Here is a 19,409-nt window from a genome sequence, read left to right on the forward strand (position 1 = left end):
GCGGCCAGGGGGCGTTTTTATAAAAAAAAACGACCGCAAAGAGCGAACGGTTCCTTTGAATAGCCACCCCCTTTTTCTGAACGAGCGAGCGCTAATAGCAACCGGCTCTGAATCAGGCCCTCTGTCTCCTAACCCTGCTTAGTAAATAGACCCCAAAGTGATAAAGGTAACCGACTCCCTGGTTGGCATGAAGGAGTATAACATGTGCCAAGCTGTACTATGCAAAGTCGTAGGGGCTACTGCCCGCTGGCGCCCCACTCCCTGCATGTTCCATGGTGTGTCCCAAGAAACAGTTTATTTATAAAACAACACCATAGCTGATAAAAGCATACAAATACAATAAATAGGGCAAGATTTATAAAAGCTTCGAGGGAGATAAAGTGTAGAGAGATAAAGCACCAACCAATCAGCTCCTAACTGTCGATTTTCAAACAACTCCTTGTAAAATGACAGGAACTGATTGGTTTGTACTTTATCTCTCTCCACTTGTATATGTAAAGCAATGGACAACAAGTAATCAGACGCAATGAGTATATCATGACCAAGACACAGTATAAATTTAGTACAGAAAAAGTGAATAAAGTAAATAATAATAACATGTAGCTTTCACCTGTCGGTCCTGTCGGCCGCCCACCCCAAAGTAGCAGCATATACAGTACATCCCAAATACCATATAAAGAATTGCTCCGAGGTCCCCAGATATGTTCATATTTCAATATACAGTTACATTTAGCGCACATGGGGCCTGATTCAGAGATGTACGCTAACCTGATGATTAGCGCACATCTCCGATGGTTTAGGGCATGTGCAAAATGAGTTCTGCGATATTCATGCTGCGGCGTTTGTGTGGCGGAGTGGGGACGTGGCCGGCCACAGTTCCTAGAAATGGGGGCGTGTCGCCCCTGTATTCCGGGAGGGATAAGGCTAGGGTCTGCGCCGGTATATTAGCATAGTAGCCGGTCCCGGCCAGGCATCTGAGCAGAACCAGTTCCAGCCCGGTATCTGAGAGTACTAGCTGGTTCCAGCCCGGTATCTGAGAGTACTAGCTGGTTCCAGCCCGGTATCTGAGAGTACTAGCCAGTTCCAGCCCGGTATCTGAGAGCACTAGCCGGTTCCAGCCTGGTATCTGAGAGTACTAGCCAGTTCCAGCCTGATATCTGAGAGTACTAGCCAGTTCCAGCCTGGTATCTGAGGGTACTAGCTGGTTCCAGCCCGGTATCTGAGAGTACTAGCTGGTTCCAGCCCAGTATCTGAGGGTACTAGCTGGTTCCAGCCCGGTATCTGAGAGTACTAGCCGGTTCCAGCCCGGTATCTGAGAGTACTAGCCAGTTCCAGCCCGGTATCTGAGAGCACTAGCCGGTTCCAGCCTGGTATCTGAGAGTACTAGCCAGTTCCAGCCTGGTATCTGAGAGTACTAGCCAGTTCCAGCCCGGTATCTGAGGGTACTAGCTGGTTCCAGCCCGGTATCTGAGGGTACTAGCTGGTTCCAGCCCGGTATCTGAGAGTACTAGCCGGTTCCAGCCCGGTATCTGAGAGTACTAGCCGGTTCCAGCCCGGTATCTGAGAGTACTAGCCGGTTCCAGCCCGGTATCTGAGAGTACTAGCCAGTTCCAGCCCGGTATCTGAGAGCACTAGCCGGTTCCAGCCTGGTATCTGAGAGTACTAGCGAGTTCCAGCCTGATATCTGAGAGTACTAGCCAGTTCCAGCCCGGTATCTGAGAGTACTAGCCAGTTCCAGCCCGGTATCTGAGAGTACTAGCCGGTTCCAGCCCGGTATCTGAGAGTACTAGCCAGTTCCAGCCCGGTATCTGAGAGTACTAGCAGGTTCCAGCCCGGTATCTGAGAGTACTAGCCAGTTCCAGCCCGGTATCTGAGGGTACTAGCTGGTTCCAGCCCGATATCTGAGAGTACTAGCTGGTTCCAGCCCAGTATCTGAGTACTAGCCGGTTCCAGCCCGGTATCTGAGAGTACTAGCTGGTTCCAGCCCGGTATCTGAGAGTACTAGCCAGTTCCAGCCCGGTATCTGAGAGCACTAGCCGGTTCCAGCCTGGTATCTGAGAGTACTAGCCGGTTCCAGCCTGGTATCTGAGGGTACTAGCCAGTTCCAGCCCAGTATCTGAGAGTACTAGCCAGTTCCAGCCCGGTATCTGAGCGTACAAGCCGGTTCCAGCCAGGTATCTGAGAGTACTAGCTGGTTTCAGCCCGGTATCTGAGAGTACTAGCCGATTCCAGCCTGGTATCTGAGAGTACTAGCCGGTTCCAGACCGGTTTCTGAGTACTAGCCGGTTCCATCCCGGTATCTGAGAGTACTAGCCAGTTCCAGCCCGGTATCTGAGTAATAGCCGGTTCCAGCCTGGTATCTGAGAGTACTAGCTGGTTCCAGACCAGTATATGTGCATAACCAGTTCCAGCCCAGTATCTGAGAGTACTAATCGGTTCCAGCCAGTATCTGAGTGAACTAGCTGGTTCCAGCTCTTTATCTGAGAGTACTAGCTGTTCCCAGCCCAGTATCTAAGCGTACTAGCCGTTCCCAGCCCAGTATCTGAACGTACTAGCCACTAGCCACGTACTGTTTAAGGGTCTGATAAAAGTTGCCACTTACCCATAGCATAAATGGAAAATTGTCTTCTGGCTTATTTCCAAGTTTATATAGTTTATCACCTGCATGTTATCTGGAAGCGTGTATATCTATGTTGTATAGGTTAATGGTTTATTTAGTCTGACATTGATGTGTGTACAAACGAACCTGTCCCTATAAAGTCTGCTTAGGACCATTCAGTGTTGCATCTCTTCAAGCCAAGGCAGTAACCGGCGTCATGAAGGCTGTATGTTGCCTGATCTTCCTTGCGTTCTTTGTGGCCAGTGAAGCCAAGGTGTTCGAGAAATGTGAGCTGGCCGTAACTTTGAAGAATGCCGGCCTGGATGGGTACAACGGCTACAGCCTGCCTAACTGTATGTATGGTGACATGTTCCCTGTTCTGTAATTGTCTCTCCTGATCTTTGCCTAGGTCTGTGTAGTAACATTAAACTTATGTTCTTGGAAATTACCCCCAAATTAATCTAGACAATACGGAATGTTCCTGTGACTCTGTCCTGCTGCGGTAAGACTTACTATGTCAGGAAGTAGTGTAGCGTTCCCTTTCCTGGCTACTCTCCTCTGCTCCGGCTATGGAGTAGGTGTGGCATTTGCGACCATAAGGGCCTCGTAATAAACCAGTGGAGTGAGAAATATATGTTGAGTCAAAAAAACTGTTGAGTTCCAGACATTACATTATTCCATTCCTCTTACCAGGGCTCCTGAGACATCAAGCGGTCTCCGGTGCTTTAGTTGGGATATGGCCATTAGTGAGGCTGTGGCCATTCCCACTCATGGTAGCTTGGGCTGAACAGGGTGGAAGCATTACTACTCCGCCTGCCCAGCTAACTGGGGCCTTGCGCAGGACTGGGTATTCTATACTCCCCCCCACCCCACACTTCCCTCTCAGCACCCATGCCTCTTCCTCCAGCACAATACTCATAGTGGTTACACGCACAACTTCACCATCTTCCTCCAGCACAATACTCATAGTGGTTACATGCACAACTTCACCATCTTCCTCCAGCACAATACTTATAGTGGTTACATGAACAACTTCACCATCTTCCTCCAGCACATTGCTTTCAGCAACTGTTAAGAAAAATTAGGGAGTGACATGGATGACTAGGATCAGCCATGATCTTATTGGCTTTTAATAAGCTTCTCCTAGCAAAAATGTCCTCCGGACTGGGGCTAAGATTGACCAATGGTTCTCTCAGCCGGTTTAACCACCCCTGGCCATAGATTTACGATCAGAGAGCGAGCAATTCTCGTACCACGCCGTAGAAACTATTTTTACCTCCTTGGTTTCCCTGCCATTTAAAGACAAAGAGCCATATTCAATTTGAGCCAAGCCACGTTAAGTTAACGCGGCACGGACTTAACGCCGACTTCGCCTGTTTTGTAGGCGTTAAAGTATTGCGTGCGCGCCCGCTGTACCCCGTATTCCATTTCAAAGTACGTGTAAACGGCACCCGGCGATACTGTAACAAGCGGAAAGTACTGTAATTTTTGGGGAAATCAGCCTGCCACCCCCCAAATGATGCTCTGACATGGGGGTTCACTATGGTACCTCCCGATTTGGCTTGCTGAAGGTATTTGGTGTTTTTCAAATGGGCTCAATAGCTGCTAAATAGCGTTTTTTATATACCTGATGCAGAATAGTATTTAGGAGTATTTTTTCCCGAAAATAACTTATCCCAGCAAATTTGGGGTACTTGAAAATGGGGGTCAGCATATTTAAAGTTGAAAAATTGAAGTTGAAAAAATCGTGAAAAATCCACCTGCCGCAAACACCTGCAATCAAAAAAACACCTGGGGCATGCTTGGGGACCCCCCAAAGTCAAGTTCACTAGTTTTTGAGTTTGTACCCCAACATTTTTTTTTCCGCCCCGTTTTTCAAAGTCAATTTTTGGAGTGTCCTTAAGTTTGTTTTTTTTTGTAATTTTTTGATACAGATTACCTTTGGGGGACTGTCTGAAGGCTGCACGGGGGTTCCCGAAACATTGCACCCCAAAACCCCAATTCTGCACTTTTTTCCGCCTATTACATTGCATTGAGGCAGAAAGTCTTTCAAATTGAATATGGGGTAAAACCAAAACAGGCGATAATGACGTCATCGCCGGTAACTTAACGCGGATCCGGACTTAACGCTTCAAATTGAATACGGCTCTAAGTGTTTATCTTCTCCCCACTTAACAAGAAGCCCTACCTCTTCCCTATAACTAACTTTGGGCCTGATTCAGACCCACTCGCGAGCGGCTGTCCGCTCGCAAGTGGGTCAATGGTGTGCACTGCGCATGCGCACGACGGAGGGAGCTCCGTCGTGCGCATGCGCAAGACGCGACGAGCGAAGGACTTTCCTTCGCTCGTTGTGTCTGATCAAAGGGGGCGTGCTGTCGATGTTGATTGACAGCACGCCCCCTTTGGTGGGCGTGCCGGGGGCGTGCCTCCCAGACGGAGGCGTTCCCAAGGGAACGCCTACCGTCAGAAGTCGGCCCCACTGACATCACTAGTGATGTCAGTGGGACTGATTTTGGCTCTGATAGAGCTAAAATCACTCCGGGCCTTGCGGTTGAGAAACTCAACTGCAGGCTTCGGCTCGCAGTGGCGATGGTCGCGATGGTCAAGACCATTGCGACTATCAATCTGCACGCTCGTATATGCTGTGGGTGGTGACCCACAGCTATACGAGCATCCAGGAGGACGCTCCATAATTATGGAGGTGGGCCCTGATTCAGAGCGAGCGCTCTGGTCAGAGCGTCCGGCTCTGAATCAGGGCCTTTGTCCCCACAACCAATCAGACCAGCTACCGTAGTGTCCTCTGCAAATGTTACTGACGTATTAGACCTCTGAGACACAGAGGGGTCTATTTACTAAGCAGTGTTAGGAGACAGAGTGAAAAAGTGATAAGGTGCCAGCCAATCAGCTCCCATCTGTCATTTTTCAAACACAGCCTATGACATGGCAGTTAGGAGCTGATTGGCTGGTACCTTATCACCGTTCACTTTATCTCCTAACACAGCTTAGTAAATAGACCCCCTTGGACTCCTATGTCATTGCTGATGTTTGATAATGTTTTTTTATTTTTATTTTTTGCATTAAAGGGATGTGTATGGCTTACTATGAGAGTCGCTACACCACCAACGCCATGTATGACAACGGCTGGAGCCGCGACTATGGGATCTTCCAGATCAACAGCTACTGGTGGTGTAATGATGGCAATACCTCTGGGGCAGTGAGCGCTTGTAGCGTCAGCTGTAGCAGTGAGTAACTTTCATTATTTACCTGGGATATAAACAGCACTCTTCCCCCAGACAGATGTATATATCACACCACATCTTATAGTTTGTAACCAACAAAAACCCCAAAGCTAGATCTATTTTAATTTTTGACCCTTTATTTTACTGTTAACTGAACATGAACAGAATTTAAAAAAAACAAAAAACAAAAAAAATGTTTTTAATTACCCAGCCTTACATCTAACGCACCACAGGGCAGCATGAACTTGACCGTCGTCGTCATCAGAGATGTGGGCATTTGCGATTTCACTCGCTCCGCAATTGCGAATAAAGGCTAATGACTCAGAAGCTTACATGAGCATAAGGACGACCACTGCTGCCTTCTCAGATGCGTCTGATAACGTGCAGTAACGTAAACATCAGAAACATCGACGTAGATCGGGCGCGTATCAGCCTTCTGAGTAAGGCTGACCTGTCTCAAACAGAGAAGCTCTCCTGGCCCGCAGAGGGCTCTCCAGCTGAGAGCAGGATCGCAGTGGCTAACTCAGAAAAACGTGTTTAAACAGACCTGACACTCCTGAGTTTCTGTAGCCGCAACCCCGTTACCTCCCCCAAACGCCGACTACCTGTCAGTCATTTTGCAAGTAACTCCTCTTTGTGGCAAATCACTAAATCTCCGTAAGACATCGACTTTGCGTCCGGATTGCAATCAGGCCCTGTGTTCATTGGCTATGGATGGGATGTACTAAGCTCAAAAATGCGGTAAAACCCCTGAAAATGCAGTTTTCGGCGGTTTTACCGCATTACTCATATGTACTAAGCACTGGAATGTGATGCTTCTATAGAATCCGATGGGCTCCCCTACTTGCTAGACATAAACTACAGTATGTGCTTGTTTGTTATATGCTAAATTGCATATGAAATACAGGAATAATATGGCCCCCTAACCCATAATCTTTCACTGATCAATGCAGCCAATCCATTCAAAAGGTACGTCGATGCTGCCTAATGTCTGAATCTCATTAACGCTTGTTCTATTAGCAGGGCCGGATTATAGGCTGGGCGGACGGGGCGGTCGTCCAGGGGCCCCCACACATTGTGGGCCCCCACCAGGTGGACTTTTGATTGAAGCCTTTCAAGACGGAGACAGCTTTTCTCCACCTCTACACTACAGCGGGTGGCCGGCTAATGACTGACATCTCGCCGCCCCGCCCCCCGCGCTGATAATGCTGCGATTCGCAAGTGTATGGGTAGGGGCCTAATGCCATGATATGCTCACCAGGTGTGAATGTCACAGTATTAGGCCCCGCCCCCTACCCATATACCTGCGAATCGCAGCATTATCAGCGCAGGGGGGGTGGGGATTAGATATTGTCAGTCATTGCCCATCGACCCAATGTTGTGTAGAGGCACCCGTGTCAGGAACATAATGAAGCTACAGGTAGTGTGTGTGCTCACTGTCTCATTCTCTGGGCCTGATTCAGACCCGCTCGCGAGCGCTATGCGCTCGCAAGTGGGTCGATGGTGGCCGAGTGTGCATGCGCACGACGGAGCCGGCTCCGTCGTGCGCAAGCGCGAGACCCGGATAGCGACGGGCAAACTGTTGCTCCGGGTCTCGTACCAAAGGGGGCGTGCTGTCGATGTTGAGTGACAGCACGCCCCCTTTGGTGGGCAGGCCGGGGGCGTGGCTGCAAAGATGGAGGCGTTCACATGGGACTTGACCATCGCGACCATCTTCCTGGCCGCTCGCTAAAGCTTTGGGTGGTCACCCACAGCTATTCGAGCGGCCAGGAGGCCACTCTAAAAAAATAGAAGGCCGGCCCTGATTCAGAGCGAACGTCCGTCAGAGAGTCCGGCTCTGAATCAGGGCCTCTGTTTCCCTCCCTCTGTCTCTCTACTCCTCTCTTTGGGCTCTATTTACTACAATCCGCATTGGTAATGCAGATTGTAGTGTGATATTACCGACTGAATTCGCACCTTTGCGAATGGCAATATCACAGGGATTTACTACAAATCCCTTGCAGAGACAGAGCTTGCGAGAAAGCTCTGTCCCTGCGAATCCCCTCCGCACTCTAGTCACGATATTTTCACAAATAAATACCGTGAATAGTGCCCCGCTCATGCGCCGACCAGCCGCTGATGCTAACCTCCCTTGGCGCTAAGCCCCACCCCAGTCATTAAGCCCCGCCTGAACGATCGCGGACCCCCCCCCCCGCGACCCTCCTCCCCCCCGCAACCCCCCTCTCCCTTAATTACACTTACCTGCATGATCCGGGCTCCGGTGATGTCTTCCATGACCTCCGGTCAGGTGATATCCCATACTGCACTGGGACCCGATCACCTGATGACCGGGCTGCAGTGCAGCATGGGAGAGCAGCTGACCGGAGATCAGCATGCGGTCTGTTTAGCAGTGATCAGTATGTGGTCTGTTTAGACCACACATCTGATCACTGGGGCCGGCTCCCGGCTCTGCTCTCCCCGTTAGAGCAGGGCATGAGTCCAGTAACCGTGGGAGACCCTGGATAACGCCAACTCCAGGTGGCATTATTATCACAGGGCTTTCCCCGGTATTTTTTTACAATTTATTTTTAGTAACTTTGGTCGGATCACATTTCCCATTACAATGATGGGAAATGCGATCTGCTTACTAAAAATAAGTGATACTTAGGGGTTGGAGTAGAATTTTACGAATTCTACTCCAATTGCCCTGTAATAACTATAGGTGATACTAAAAATAATATTAACTAATAAATAGAGCCCTATGTCTTTCTCCTCTCTCCCTCCCCATCCCTCTCTCTCTCTCTCTGTAGGAAAAGGGCTTAGGAGTGGCTGCGGGGGCCGTGTACATTTTATCAGTAGGGGCCCCCACAACTTAGTTGCCCCGTGGCTCCAGCAAGCCTTAATCCGGCCCTGACTATTAGCAGTGTAAGCTGTGATAGTGTACTGGGTGACAGGGTTGTGACTTTCAATATGAACGCGAGCAGACGTGCTGGGAGTAGTAGTCTTACAGATAATAATTAAACCAGGGTATAATTCACTTTGGTGCATGTGGTGTTACATATGTAACGCAGGTGTTGGCGCTGGTGGCGATTAGCCCGCATGTGGTGCAGCTTAACCAGTTCTTAGATTTATTGAATCGCGTAGAACAACATGTAGCATATGACACAGTGATATCACAGGTGTATCAGCTGCATGCAGAATATATAAGTAACTGCAGCCTGGAGCTCAGGGTGTCGCTGGGCGTTGTGGTGCACCAGGCATGATTGCAGCAAATACACGGACGGGTGGTAGCACTGGTGCCCTACACACTAGCGGTGGTGGTACAGTGTACACTCGACTCTGTATGGTTTTGTATGTTGTGAGTATCTTGTATCTGACCATCCCCATGGGGACTAAAGACGCGCAGAGATGCTGCACCTGCGCAATAGCACATGTCAGAGGTCGGACTTGCCTAACTGGCCCTACAGGACCTAGTGACCGCCGAGTCAGCCTACCATATCAGGGTACCGGGAGGAGGCAGCGCAAGTGCGCACTACTTCTAACATGTTCAGCCCTAAAATGTCTCCCCCTAGTGTGCATAGGAAAGCATTACACAGTAACTTAATTTTCTATGCATTAACCACATTCAGATTTAATCCAAGCACATACATATTTTTAATGATATTCTCTCCAAGGTTTGATGGATGACAGCATCAGTGATGACATCACATGTGCCAAAAGAGTCGTCCAAGACCCCAATGGCATGGGCGGCTGGTAAGTCTCACATTCTTTTAAGTTCCAAAGCCTTTTTGTCATAATACATTTGGCATATCTATCTATCTATCTATCTATCTATCTATCTATCTATCTATCTCATATCTACCTCATATCTATCTATCTATCTATCTCATATCTATCTATCTATCTATCTTTCTATCTCATATCTATCTATCTCATATCTATCTATCTATCTATCTATCTTTCTATCTCATATCTATCTATCTCTCTATCTATCTATATCATATCTATCTCTCTATCTATCTATCTATCTATCTATCTATATATCTATCTATCTGTCTATCTCTCTCTCTCTCTCATATCTATCTATCTATCTATCTGTCTGTCTATCTATCTATCTATCTATCAATCTCATATCTATCTATCTATCTATCTATCTATCTATCTATATATCTATGTATCTCATCTATCAATTTCATATCTATCTATGTATCTATGTATCTATGTATCTATCTATCTATCTATCTATCTCATATCTATCTATCTATCTCATATCTATCTATCTATCTATCTCATATCTATCTCATATCTATCTATCAATCTCATATCTATCTATGTATCTATCTATCTATCTATCTATCTCATCTATCTCATATCTATCTATCGATCTACCAATCTATCGATCTACCAATCTATCTCATACCTATCTATCTATCTCATATCTATCTATCTATCTATCTATCTCATATCTATCTATCTATATATCTATCTATCTCATATCTATCTATCTATCTATCTATCTATCTATCTATCTATCTATCTGTCTGTCTATCTATCTATCCCTATCAGATCCATCCTATTGTATCTATCTATCTATCTATCTATCTATCTATCTATCTATCTATCTATCTATCTCATATCTATCTCATATCTATCTATCAATCTCATATCTATCTATGTATCTATCTATCTATCTATCTCATATCTATCTATCTATCGATCTACCAATCTATCGATCTACCAATCTATCTCATACCTATCTATCTATCTATCTATCTATCTATCTATCTATCTCATATCTATCTATTTATCTATCTATCTCATATCTATCTATCTATCTCATATCTATCTATCTCATATCTATCTATCTTTCTCATATCTACCTCATATCTATCTATCTCATATCTACCTCATATCTATTTATCTATCTATCTATCTCATATCTATCTATCTCATATCTATCTATCTATCTTTCTATCTCATATCTATCTATCTATATATATCATATCTATCTATCTGTCTATCTGTCTATCTCTCTCTCTCATATCTATCTATCTATCTATCTATCAATCTCATATCTATCTATCTATCTATCTATCTATCTATCTGTCTATCTATGTATCTCATCTATCAATTTCATATCTATCTATGTATCTATCTATCTATCTCATATCTATCTATCTATCTCATATCTATCTATCTCATATCTATCTATCTATCAATCTCATATCTATCTATGTATCTATCTATCTATCTATCTATCTCATCTATCTATCTATCTCATATCTATCTATCGATCTACCAATCTATCGATCTACCAATCTATCTCATACCTATCTATCTATCTATCTATCTCATATCTATCTACCTATCTATCTATCTATCTATCTATCTATCTATCTTATATCTATCTCATATCTATCTATCTATCTATCTATCTATCTATCTATCTGTCTGTCTGTCTATCTATCTATCTATCCCTATCAGATCCATCCTATTGTATCTATCTATCTATCTCATATCTATCTCATATCTATCTATCAATCTCATATATATCTATGTATCTATCTATCTATCTATCTATCTATCTATCTATCTCATATCTACCTATCTATCGATCTATCTATCTAATATCTATCTATCTATCTCATATCTATCTATCTATCTCATATCTATCTATCTCATATCTATCTATCTATCTATCTATCTATCTATCTATCTATCTCCTATCTATCTATCTATCTATCTGTATATCTATCCCTATCTAGTCCATCCTATCAGATCCATCCATCTATATATCTTCTGTATGAAACGAGCGTCACTTTACATCTTGAAGACAATTTATTGTAACCAACATATCAGAATTTCAGTCTATTCTTCTGAAACATTGAATACTTTAGTCTTTTGTGGCAGGCAGTGGAAAAACAGGGACCTAGAAGGTAGACAAAGTAAGTGCAAATGTGAAAACAAAGTGTAGCAAGGGCCCCGCTTATTAGAGCCTTTAATCTAGAGGAAAAAGGTCAGTGCTGAGACAGGAAGAGTGAGGCGAGTCAAAGTGAAGATTGGGACAGCAGTGACTGAGAACCAATGTGTGCAGTAGATGGAAGTAGGGTAGCTCTAGTAAAGAAGTGCACTTTCAGAGAGTATTTTAAAGGTCAAAAGGTGGGTTGCAGAAGTGGGAGATGGTTAAAAGCAGATCTAAGAGGATGTGGGGCAGAGTATTTAAAGATGATCAATGCTTGTTTAATATTTAAAATGAATATAATTGAAATATATAATATGAATCATTTACATTCAATATGGATAGGGTATGGATTGCAAAGAACTCTATAGTCAGTAGAGGACACCTCCATCGGCCTGTCAAAAGAAAATAATAAGACTTGATAGAACACTTCATTGTCACTTACTAATTAATGTAATTCTCTGAAGGGTGGCATGGAACAACTACTGCAAGAACACGGATATGAGCGACTTCGTCAGTGGATGTGATGTGTGAGGAGGATGGTCAGACCCCATCACGGTGCCTTTACGTTTCAGTTTCATCTCCACAAAAACCACCTGCTGATTGATGAATATTTTTTTATAGTGACTGATGGGAATATATTTCATGAAAACAATACTATGCAGTTACTCTCTTATTTTTTTTCGTGAACAGTTAAATAGGAATGATGAATGCTGAGAACTGGAGGTAGACTAATAAAAATACGAACCACGCAAAAAACATTGTTACACTACACTAAGATGTACATTTAGGAAGTACAGGTTAAAATGTATGTAAATATCTGGAGATGAACAAATATATTTTTTGCTTCTCACAAGTACTTGATGTATCAACCTTCACCAAACACATCCATACATTAGATCATCCATCTCGTAATAGATCTTTAGTATAGTATACTGTTACAATCCTTTCACATGTTGATGTTTTCAATGGTATTAAAACAAGACATATTTGGAGTTTTTGTCACCTATATGCTATGGGTATGGTGGCATGGGGGGCTTAAGAGGTGGATGGGGCTTCCTTCTTGGCTACACATAAATAATTCACAGGTAGTTTACATCACCCCTATGAGGCTGCATAAACGTTAGGGGCGTGTATAGAGCAAATTTTAAAACATGTTTTAAAAAGAATATATTGTGATCACTCTCATGACTATCCTAGAGGCAGCCATTAAGGTAAACAACAGTGCCCACTCTTCTTTTAGTTGTTTTTTGTAAACATACATATGTGTCCTCATACACCTAGGGGGTTTATTTACTAAAGTGTAGGTTTTTAGAAGTGGAGGTGTTGCCCATAGCAACCAATCAGATTCTAACTATTATTTTCCAGAACAAGCATGGACAATAAGCAGCCTTTCAGCTGTTGTGGAACTACACATCCCAGCATGACCTATCACAGTTTTGCTATTTGGCCATGCCGGAACTGTTGCAGGGTATGCTGGAATATGTAGTTCAACAGCAGCTGGAGGGCCACTGATTACCCACCCCTGTTCTAGAAAGTGCGAGCAGGACGGGCTACAGGCGGAGCAGCACTTTGTGCCACAACGGGATGGTGCCTGTAACTTACACGTGCGAGGCAAAGCCGCTAGCATCCAAAAGGGGGTGTGGCTTAATTTCAAAAGACCATGCCCCCTAGATAACGCTACTTATGGGGTGTGCCCGTATGGAAGACTTCCCCGTACCACGTCAGTCTGGCGGCAAGCCCAACACTCCATCAGCAGCTGGGCTGCCCCCAGCCATCTCCCTGCACTGAATGGATGCCCATTCAGCTTTCACGGCACCATCACGCTCTGCTTAGCAAAGCATAGCTGCAGCGGTGGGGGTCCCCGACCTCCCGACCACCCACAAAATACTTCGACCCGCGGGTGGAACATCAAGACAGTGCCCGAAAAATGAGAATTCGGGATATTGGGAGAGGTGCACCCTCTATGGGAATGGTGCCCCTCTTCAACCACACTGGTGGAATGCCCCAAGAGCCGGCCCTGGGCATTAGGTAAATGATAAGTACAGTTTGATTGGTTGCTATGGGAGGAGTAACGCATCTTGTTTGCATCGCAGATGCAGTGAAAAGCTGCTCACAGTGTACTACAGACGCTGGGTTGCGACGTTAACCGCACAGTAATTAGTTTTAAACACGTACAAGGTCGCAGCTGAAGCACAATGGAAGCTGAAATGAGGAAAAGCCTCGACCGCTTGCATCGGAGCCCTTCTTACACAGATTCAGTCGCACATCGATGTACTAAGGTTGCACATCACATTGAACAGTGTATACCAACAATGTAGTTTTGCCTCTCCCAGTTGTTTTATTTATGTGAATGAAATGCACACTTTGAGCAAGAACGATGCTCGGCCACCGGGGACCAGGGCTATTTGGCGCGATTTGAGCAACAGCTGTACAAGTATTGTTGCTATAATTAATTACTTCTGCTTTCTCTCTGATTCAGAGGACACCAGTCTTCCTTAATTGCACCACAGGATATTGCTGTACAGCCTGGCAACAATCCTTGAAATAGACACCTAAATCCAGGCTAGTTATTAGTTTCACCTATAGTAGACCCCATTCCCACAGAGGAAGCCCCTTCATCTGTATGCTGCTGCCCCCAGGCCTTTGGCCAAGAGTTTTAGGTGTTTATCAGACAATTCCACATTTCTTCCACCTTTCCCAACCTTAACATGTGACTGTGCTGTATTTTACACATAGACTAACTAGGCACAGGCACTATTCAAGTTCTCATAAATCTATGAAAGAGCCGTCATTTGAATCTGCACAACCTTCAGCAGCTCAAAACTGCGGCACTCCCCGCCCACTTCGCTATGACATGCCCCCACCCTGCTGAGCGGACTTGGCTGCCCACTCCCGGAGGGAGCATCCAGTAAGTCGGCAAGTGTGGGTGAGGCATAAAAGCTTATTGAGGAATAAGGGGCCCATTTATTAGTTTATGTGTTTGAGATCCGAGAAATAGAATTTATTATTGCCACTATTCGCTTGCAGACATTGAAATACCTATTGTTGCCTGTTTAGACTAGAGACGTGCGGTTTGGTTCTCCAGAATTCGGAATCCGCCTGAATTTCATGAATCTGGACAGATCCAAAAGGCGGTTCTGATCTTCCCCCCAGTTCGGAATTCAGATTTTAAATCCAAATTTTGGGTTTTGGATTGCAAAAATTTACATGATCTTAGCTGTTTTTAAAAACATTTTATCAATTTTTTTTTTTTAAAAACCCAGATCCAAAACCAAAACACTTGAGGGAGGTTTTGCAAAACCAAAACACAAAGATAAATCCAGATCCAAACCATAACAAACACACAGGGCTCAGAGCACATCTCTAGTTTAGAAGCCACTATTGGTCGCACCATTGAAAGTTTTGAAACTTGCAACAGCACTATGGCAGGTGAAGTTTCTCTGTCCGTGTACGCTGGGCCGGATTAAGGGGAGGGCGACAGGGGCGGTCGTCCCAGGGCCCCCACACACAGAGAGGCCCCCACCACTAGAGCACGCAAGGGGGGTTCTCAGTACCTAGAAACCCCCCCGACGGACCAATCCTCCTTACCGTTACCTAAATGGGGGTGGAGCCAACACAACAAGCCCCTCCCCCATATGACCCTCGAATAGCGGCATTACAGCGCAAGGGGGCATGGCCTAATGAAGTGATCAGCAGCTGCATAGAATGTATGTGTATATGTACTGTTTTATTATTTATATATGTGTATGTATGTGTTTATGTGTATATATGTGTATGTGTTATTGTATATATAGTTTGTGTTAGTGTGTGTATACTGTGTATGTTAGTGTGCATGTATGTGGTAGTGTGTGAACTGTATATTGTGTATGTATATGTGTTAGTGTTTATGTGTGTGTATACTGTATATGCTTGTGTATACTGTATATGCGTGTGTTAGTGTGTATGTTTGCTACATGTATATTATATGTGTGTGCGCATTTTTAACGTGTGGCGGGGAGGGGGGGGTAGGCTCCATGTGGCTTGGTGGGGGCCCACACAACTTAGTTGCCCCAGGGCCCCACAAGCCTTAATCCGGCCCTGTACGGCCTCCTATGTGAGCGGTCGAGCGTCTGTGTACGCAACCACTTTCACATACACACCCATAAGACGGAACAACTCTCTGTGTGCGCTAAACTACCTCCCAGCCACCGCCTAGGTACGCTCATCACTTTTCCGAAGATATTTCTAATACCGTGCATCTCAAACACAACAGCTCCTTTTGTACATGCACTTTGTGTAACGCATGTGCTGTAGTTGTAGTACCAAAAACACACAACTACATAAACTTTGCCACTTAAAATCAGGCCCATTGTCTCCCTGTAGTCTGTAAAGAAAGAACTTGCAAACTGCTGTGATCATCATCATTATATTCTGTTTTCACAATCTAGAACAGTCCCTGGAACAATTAATATCAACACATAAACACCACAGCGTGCAAATACTAAAATATATGACATTAAGTAAAGTTCGTTTGTTGCTAATTTTGTGTGAAACACATTGGGGAAATTAACATTTAGTGCACCTCATGTCAACCTTTGGGATAAAACGTTTCAAGCTGTTAGTTATTGCTTGCGTGTTGCATACCCTCTGTGTATTTACATTGATTATAATTATACATTGCAGCCCGGTACTCTTAGAAAATTGACTTGGCACAGAATAATTATAAGTCAGAAAATATAATGATTAAAATGAAATACGTACTTGTGTAATGGCAATATGGAAACATGCCAAAAGGCATAACAGGAAATCATAGTAGAATGGGGAGCGTAGCTCCCTACTGACCAGCCAAAATATAAATCCTGTCCCAGCTAGGACCATGGACAACTCTCACAAGGATTGTCGGAAGGGCTGATGCGTCAAGAAGGTGAGTTCTGTGTCCAGTCTATGTTCTGCATTTTCATTCAATTATTTGATTTTTGAAATCAATTTTCTACATAATTATACCTTTCTCTAAACTTAGACTTAAAAAAATATGAATTAAATCCCAGTTAATTGATTTAAAAAAAAAAACATTAAATAAATAAAAAATATTTTATAATTTAATTAATATTGTATTCTTTCACAACAAAAAACTAAATAATAATAATAATTATTATTATTTAAGCATATAGTCAGTTATATTTTTTGTACACTGCTAACAAGAGCTTGCAATCTAAAGCATGCAGCTTTTGTGTGAGTATGATCACTGGCAACATTTTCTGAGGAAAAAAAAAGTTAAATTATGAAGGTAAAAGCGGGTCTGATCCAGACCCGCTCGCTGCCGCAGGCAGCTTGCAGGGTCTGTGGGCACTTTTTTTTGTTTCCAGGCTGCTCGCAAAGCTGTGGGTGTCCACCCACAGCTTGTGCGAGCGGGCTGGAGACCGTCACGATTATCGCGACAATCAGGCTTGCAACGAGACCCTGGGATAGGGTCTCGGCTGCGGCAAGCCCGAGTGGACTTCCTGCTCTAATAGAGCAGGAAGTCCACTAGTGATGTCAGTAACCCCAGGAAGTCCACTAGTGATGTCAGTAACCCCACCTACAAACGCCAGGTGTTCCTAAGGGAACATCTGCGTTTGTACAGCCACCCCCCTACCCGCCCACAAAAATGCTTCTCCTTGCACACATATGAAAATAACAGGTTTTGGGCATGCGCAGCATGACAAAGTTGACACAGATTGCAGTTAATTTTGTCACAAATTAACCTACATCCAGCTCTCAAAACAATATGTGACAAACATATAGAGAAATGTGACAACTTGCTCCACAGATTGGGAAAGTGTAAAGTAATGTACTGTTTCACATGTTCTTTTCTGCTTTTATTATCTTTATTACAATATATTTTATTGGGTGCAAAAGATTCCAATGTGGCTTCATTTATTTATGAATCAATCAAGAAAATTTGGACATGAGACATACTATCCAATAACTATGAAAGTATACTATGAGCAACTCCTAACTGCCTTACTTATTAATTAATGTTGGTAAGGTATAGCATTTAAAAGATGAGATAGTATAATTCATGTATCTCTACAACATATCATATGTTCCATATATGCAATCAAGAGAATCTTTACCACCAAGAGATTGACAAAAAATAACTTAAAATATTTTTTTAAAGAAGAAAGGATTTACATTCAAATAAAAAAATCTCCAAAAATTTGGAGTATTTCAAAATACTGAGCACAGATAAAGTAACTTTGATTTGACTATTTAAATAAAGAAATTTTATTATTTTCATTATTATTAATATTATTATCAATGTTATTATTATTAGTATTAATAATAATAATATTATTACTATCATCATCATCATTGTTGTTTTTATTACTATTATTATTGTTAATATTTTATCATCATCATTATTGGTATTATTATTTTATTATCATCATTATTTACATATTTTTTTCTTATCGTCATTATTTTTATTATTATTAACATTATTGCTATTATTATTATTATCATCATCATCAGTGTTATTAATATTATAACATAAATATAGGCTGATTTAGATTTGAACATAAAGATCTCCAGCCAGGTTTGTGAATGAGCTAAGATGGGTCTGTACACTTACATTATCACATCTGAATTATGAGTTGCATACAGTTTATGATACATGCAAACTTACAAACTTAAGTCTACCATAGGCGCATCCACGTGACAATCATCATAATCAACTCCATAATCAATAGTTTGTGTAAGCACTCTCCCAGGCCCCCACTGCACTTTGCCTGGTGAAACTCCAGGCACCATAACAAGCTTCTCGGTGCCTTCATTGGACTGACAGGGAACTAACAGCATTCTGGTTAACGTTAATAGGACCAGCCACATCATGTTTCCAATTAATTATATGACACTTTGAATGACAGGGGGTTAAAAAAAACAACAACAACAACATTAAATAAATAAAATATTTTTTTAACACACATACATATAAAATTATTATTTAAAAAAATCATATGTTCATACCAAGAAACCAACTTGGAAATATAAAGCAGCATGTCTTATATAAGGGAATGTATATTTCTTGTATGTGGAAGTTGTAGATTAAGCTTAAGTGTCATGATCTCAGGAAGGAAATTCAGCAGCTAACTGTGGGGGCTACAGTAGGATGTATTCAGTCAACCATACTCACATATACAATTCAGGGTTGGTTGTGGGGATGGGGCTCTATATATCTATATATATATATATATATATATATACAGTATATATACAGAAAGAACCAAGTTCGGCACTCGACTATAGTGCAAGTATAACGTGCCCCCCAAATCATAAAGTCATAGATATTTCCAAAGTAGGAGGCACTCATGGGACTGGTATAGGAAAACAATCCAACAGGATTGTTTTCCTATACAAGTCCCGTGAGTGCCACCTACTTTGGATATCTATATCTATCTACCTATCTATCTATCTATCTATCTATCTATCTATCTATCTATCTATCTGTCTATCTATCTATATATATATAAAATTTCTTACAAGTCCTGCACACTCAAACCTTCTTTTTTATATAATTCTGGGTGCTTGGTCATATGTTGCATATAGAAGAAAAACCAGAACAAACTGGTACACCAGCACACCAATGTTCAATGCAACAAAAAAGTGTTAT

General features: G+C 43.1%; 1 protein-coding gene across 1 annotated transcript; it reads left to right on the forward strand.

Moving 5' to 3' along the window:
* Positions 1 to 2,816: 2,816 nt before the first annotated feature.
* Positions 2,817 to 12,310, forward strand: LOC148542304 (lysozyme C, kidney isozyme-like). The gene is made up of 4 exons (XM_088469064.1): positions 2,817 to 2,952; positions 5,683 to 5,841; positions 9,492 to 9,570; positions 12,244 to 12,310. The coding sequence occupies exons 1-4, from the start codon at positions 2,817 to 2,819 to the stop codon at positions 12,308 to 12,310; spliced, it is 441 nt and encodes a 146-aa protein (XP_088325190.1).
* Positions 12,311 to 19,409: the final 7,099 nt, after the last annotated feature.

This window comes from Taudactylus pleione, unplaced genomic scaffold, assembly GCF_031769625.1.
Source record: "Taudactylus pleione unplaced genomic scaffold, aTauple2 ptg000013l, whole genome shotgun sequence".
In the NCBI taxonomy this organism is placed as follows: domain Eukaryota; kingdom Metazoa; phylum Chordata; class Amphibia; order Anura; family Myobatrachidae; genus Taudactylus; species Taudactylus pleione.

What these genes read in the sequence shown, in the direction of transcription:
- LOC148542304 (XM_088469064.1), top strand. Translation starts at nt 2,817, where the DNA reads ATGAAGGCTGTATGTTGCCTGATCTTCCTTGCGTTCTTTGTGGCCAGT. An exon ending in CGGCTACAGCCTGCCTAACT is followed by an intron (nt 2,953 to 5,682) that starts GTATGTATGGTG and finishes TTTGCATTAAAG; the next exon opens with GGATGTGTATGGCTTACTAT. An exon ending in CCCAATGGCATGGGCGGCTG is followed by an intron (nt 9,571 to 12,243) that starts GTAAGTCTCACA and finishes AATTCTCTGAAG; the next exon opens with GGTGGCATGGAACAACTACT.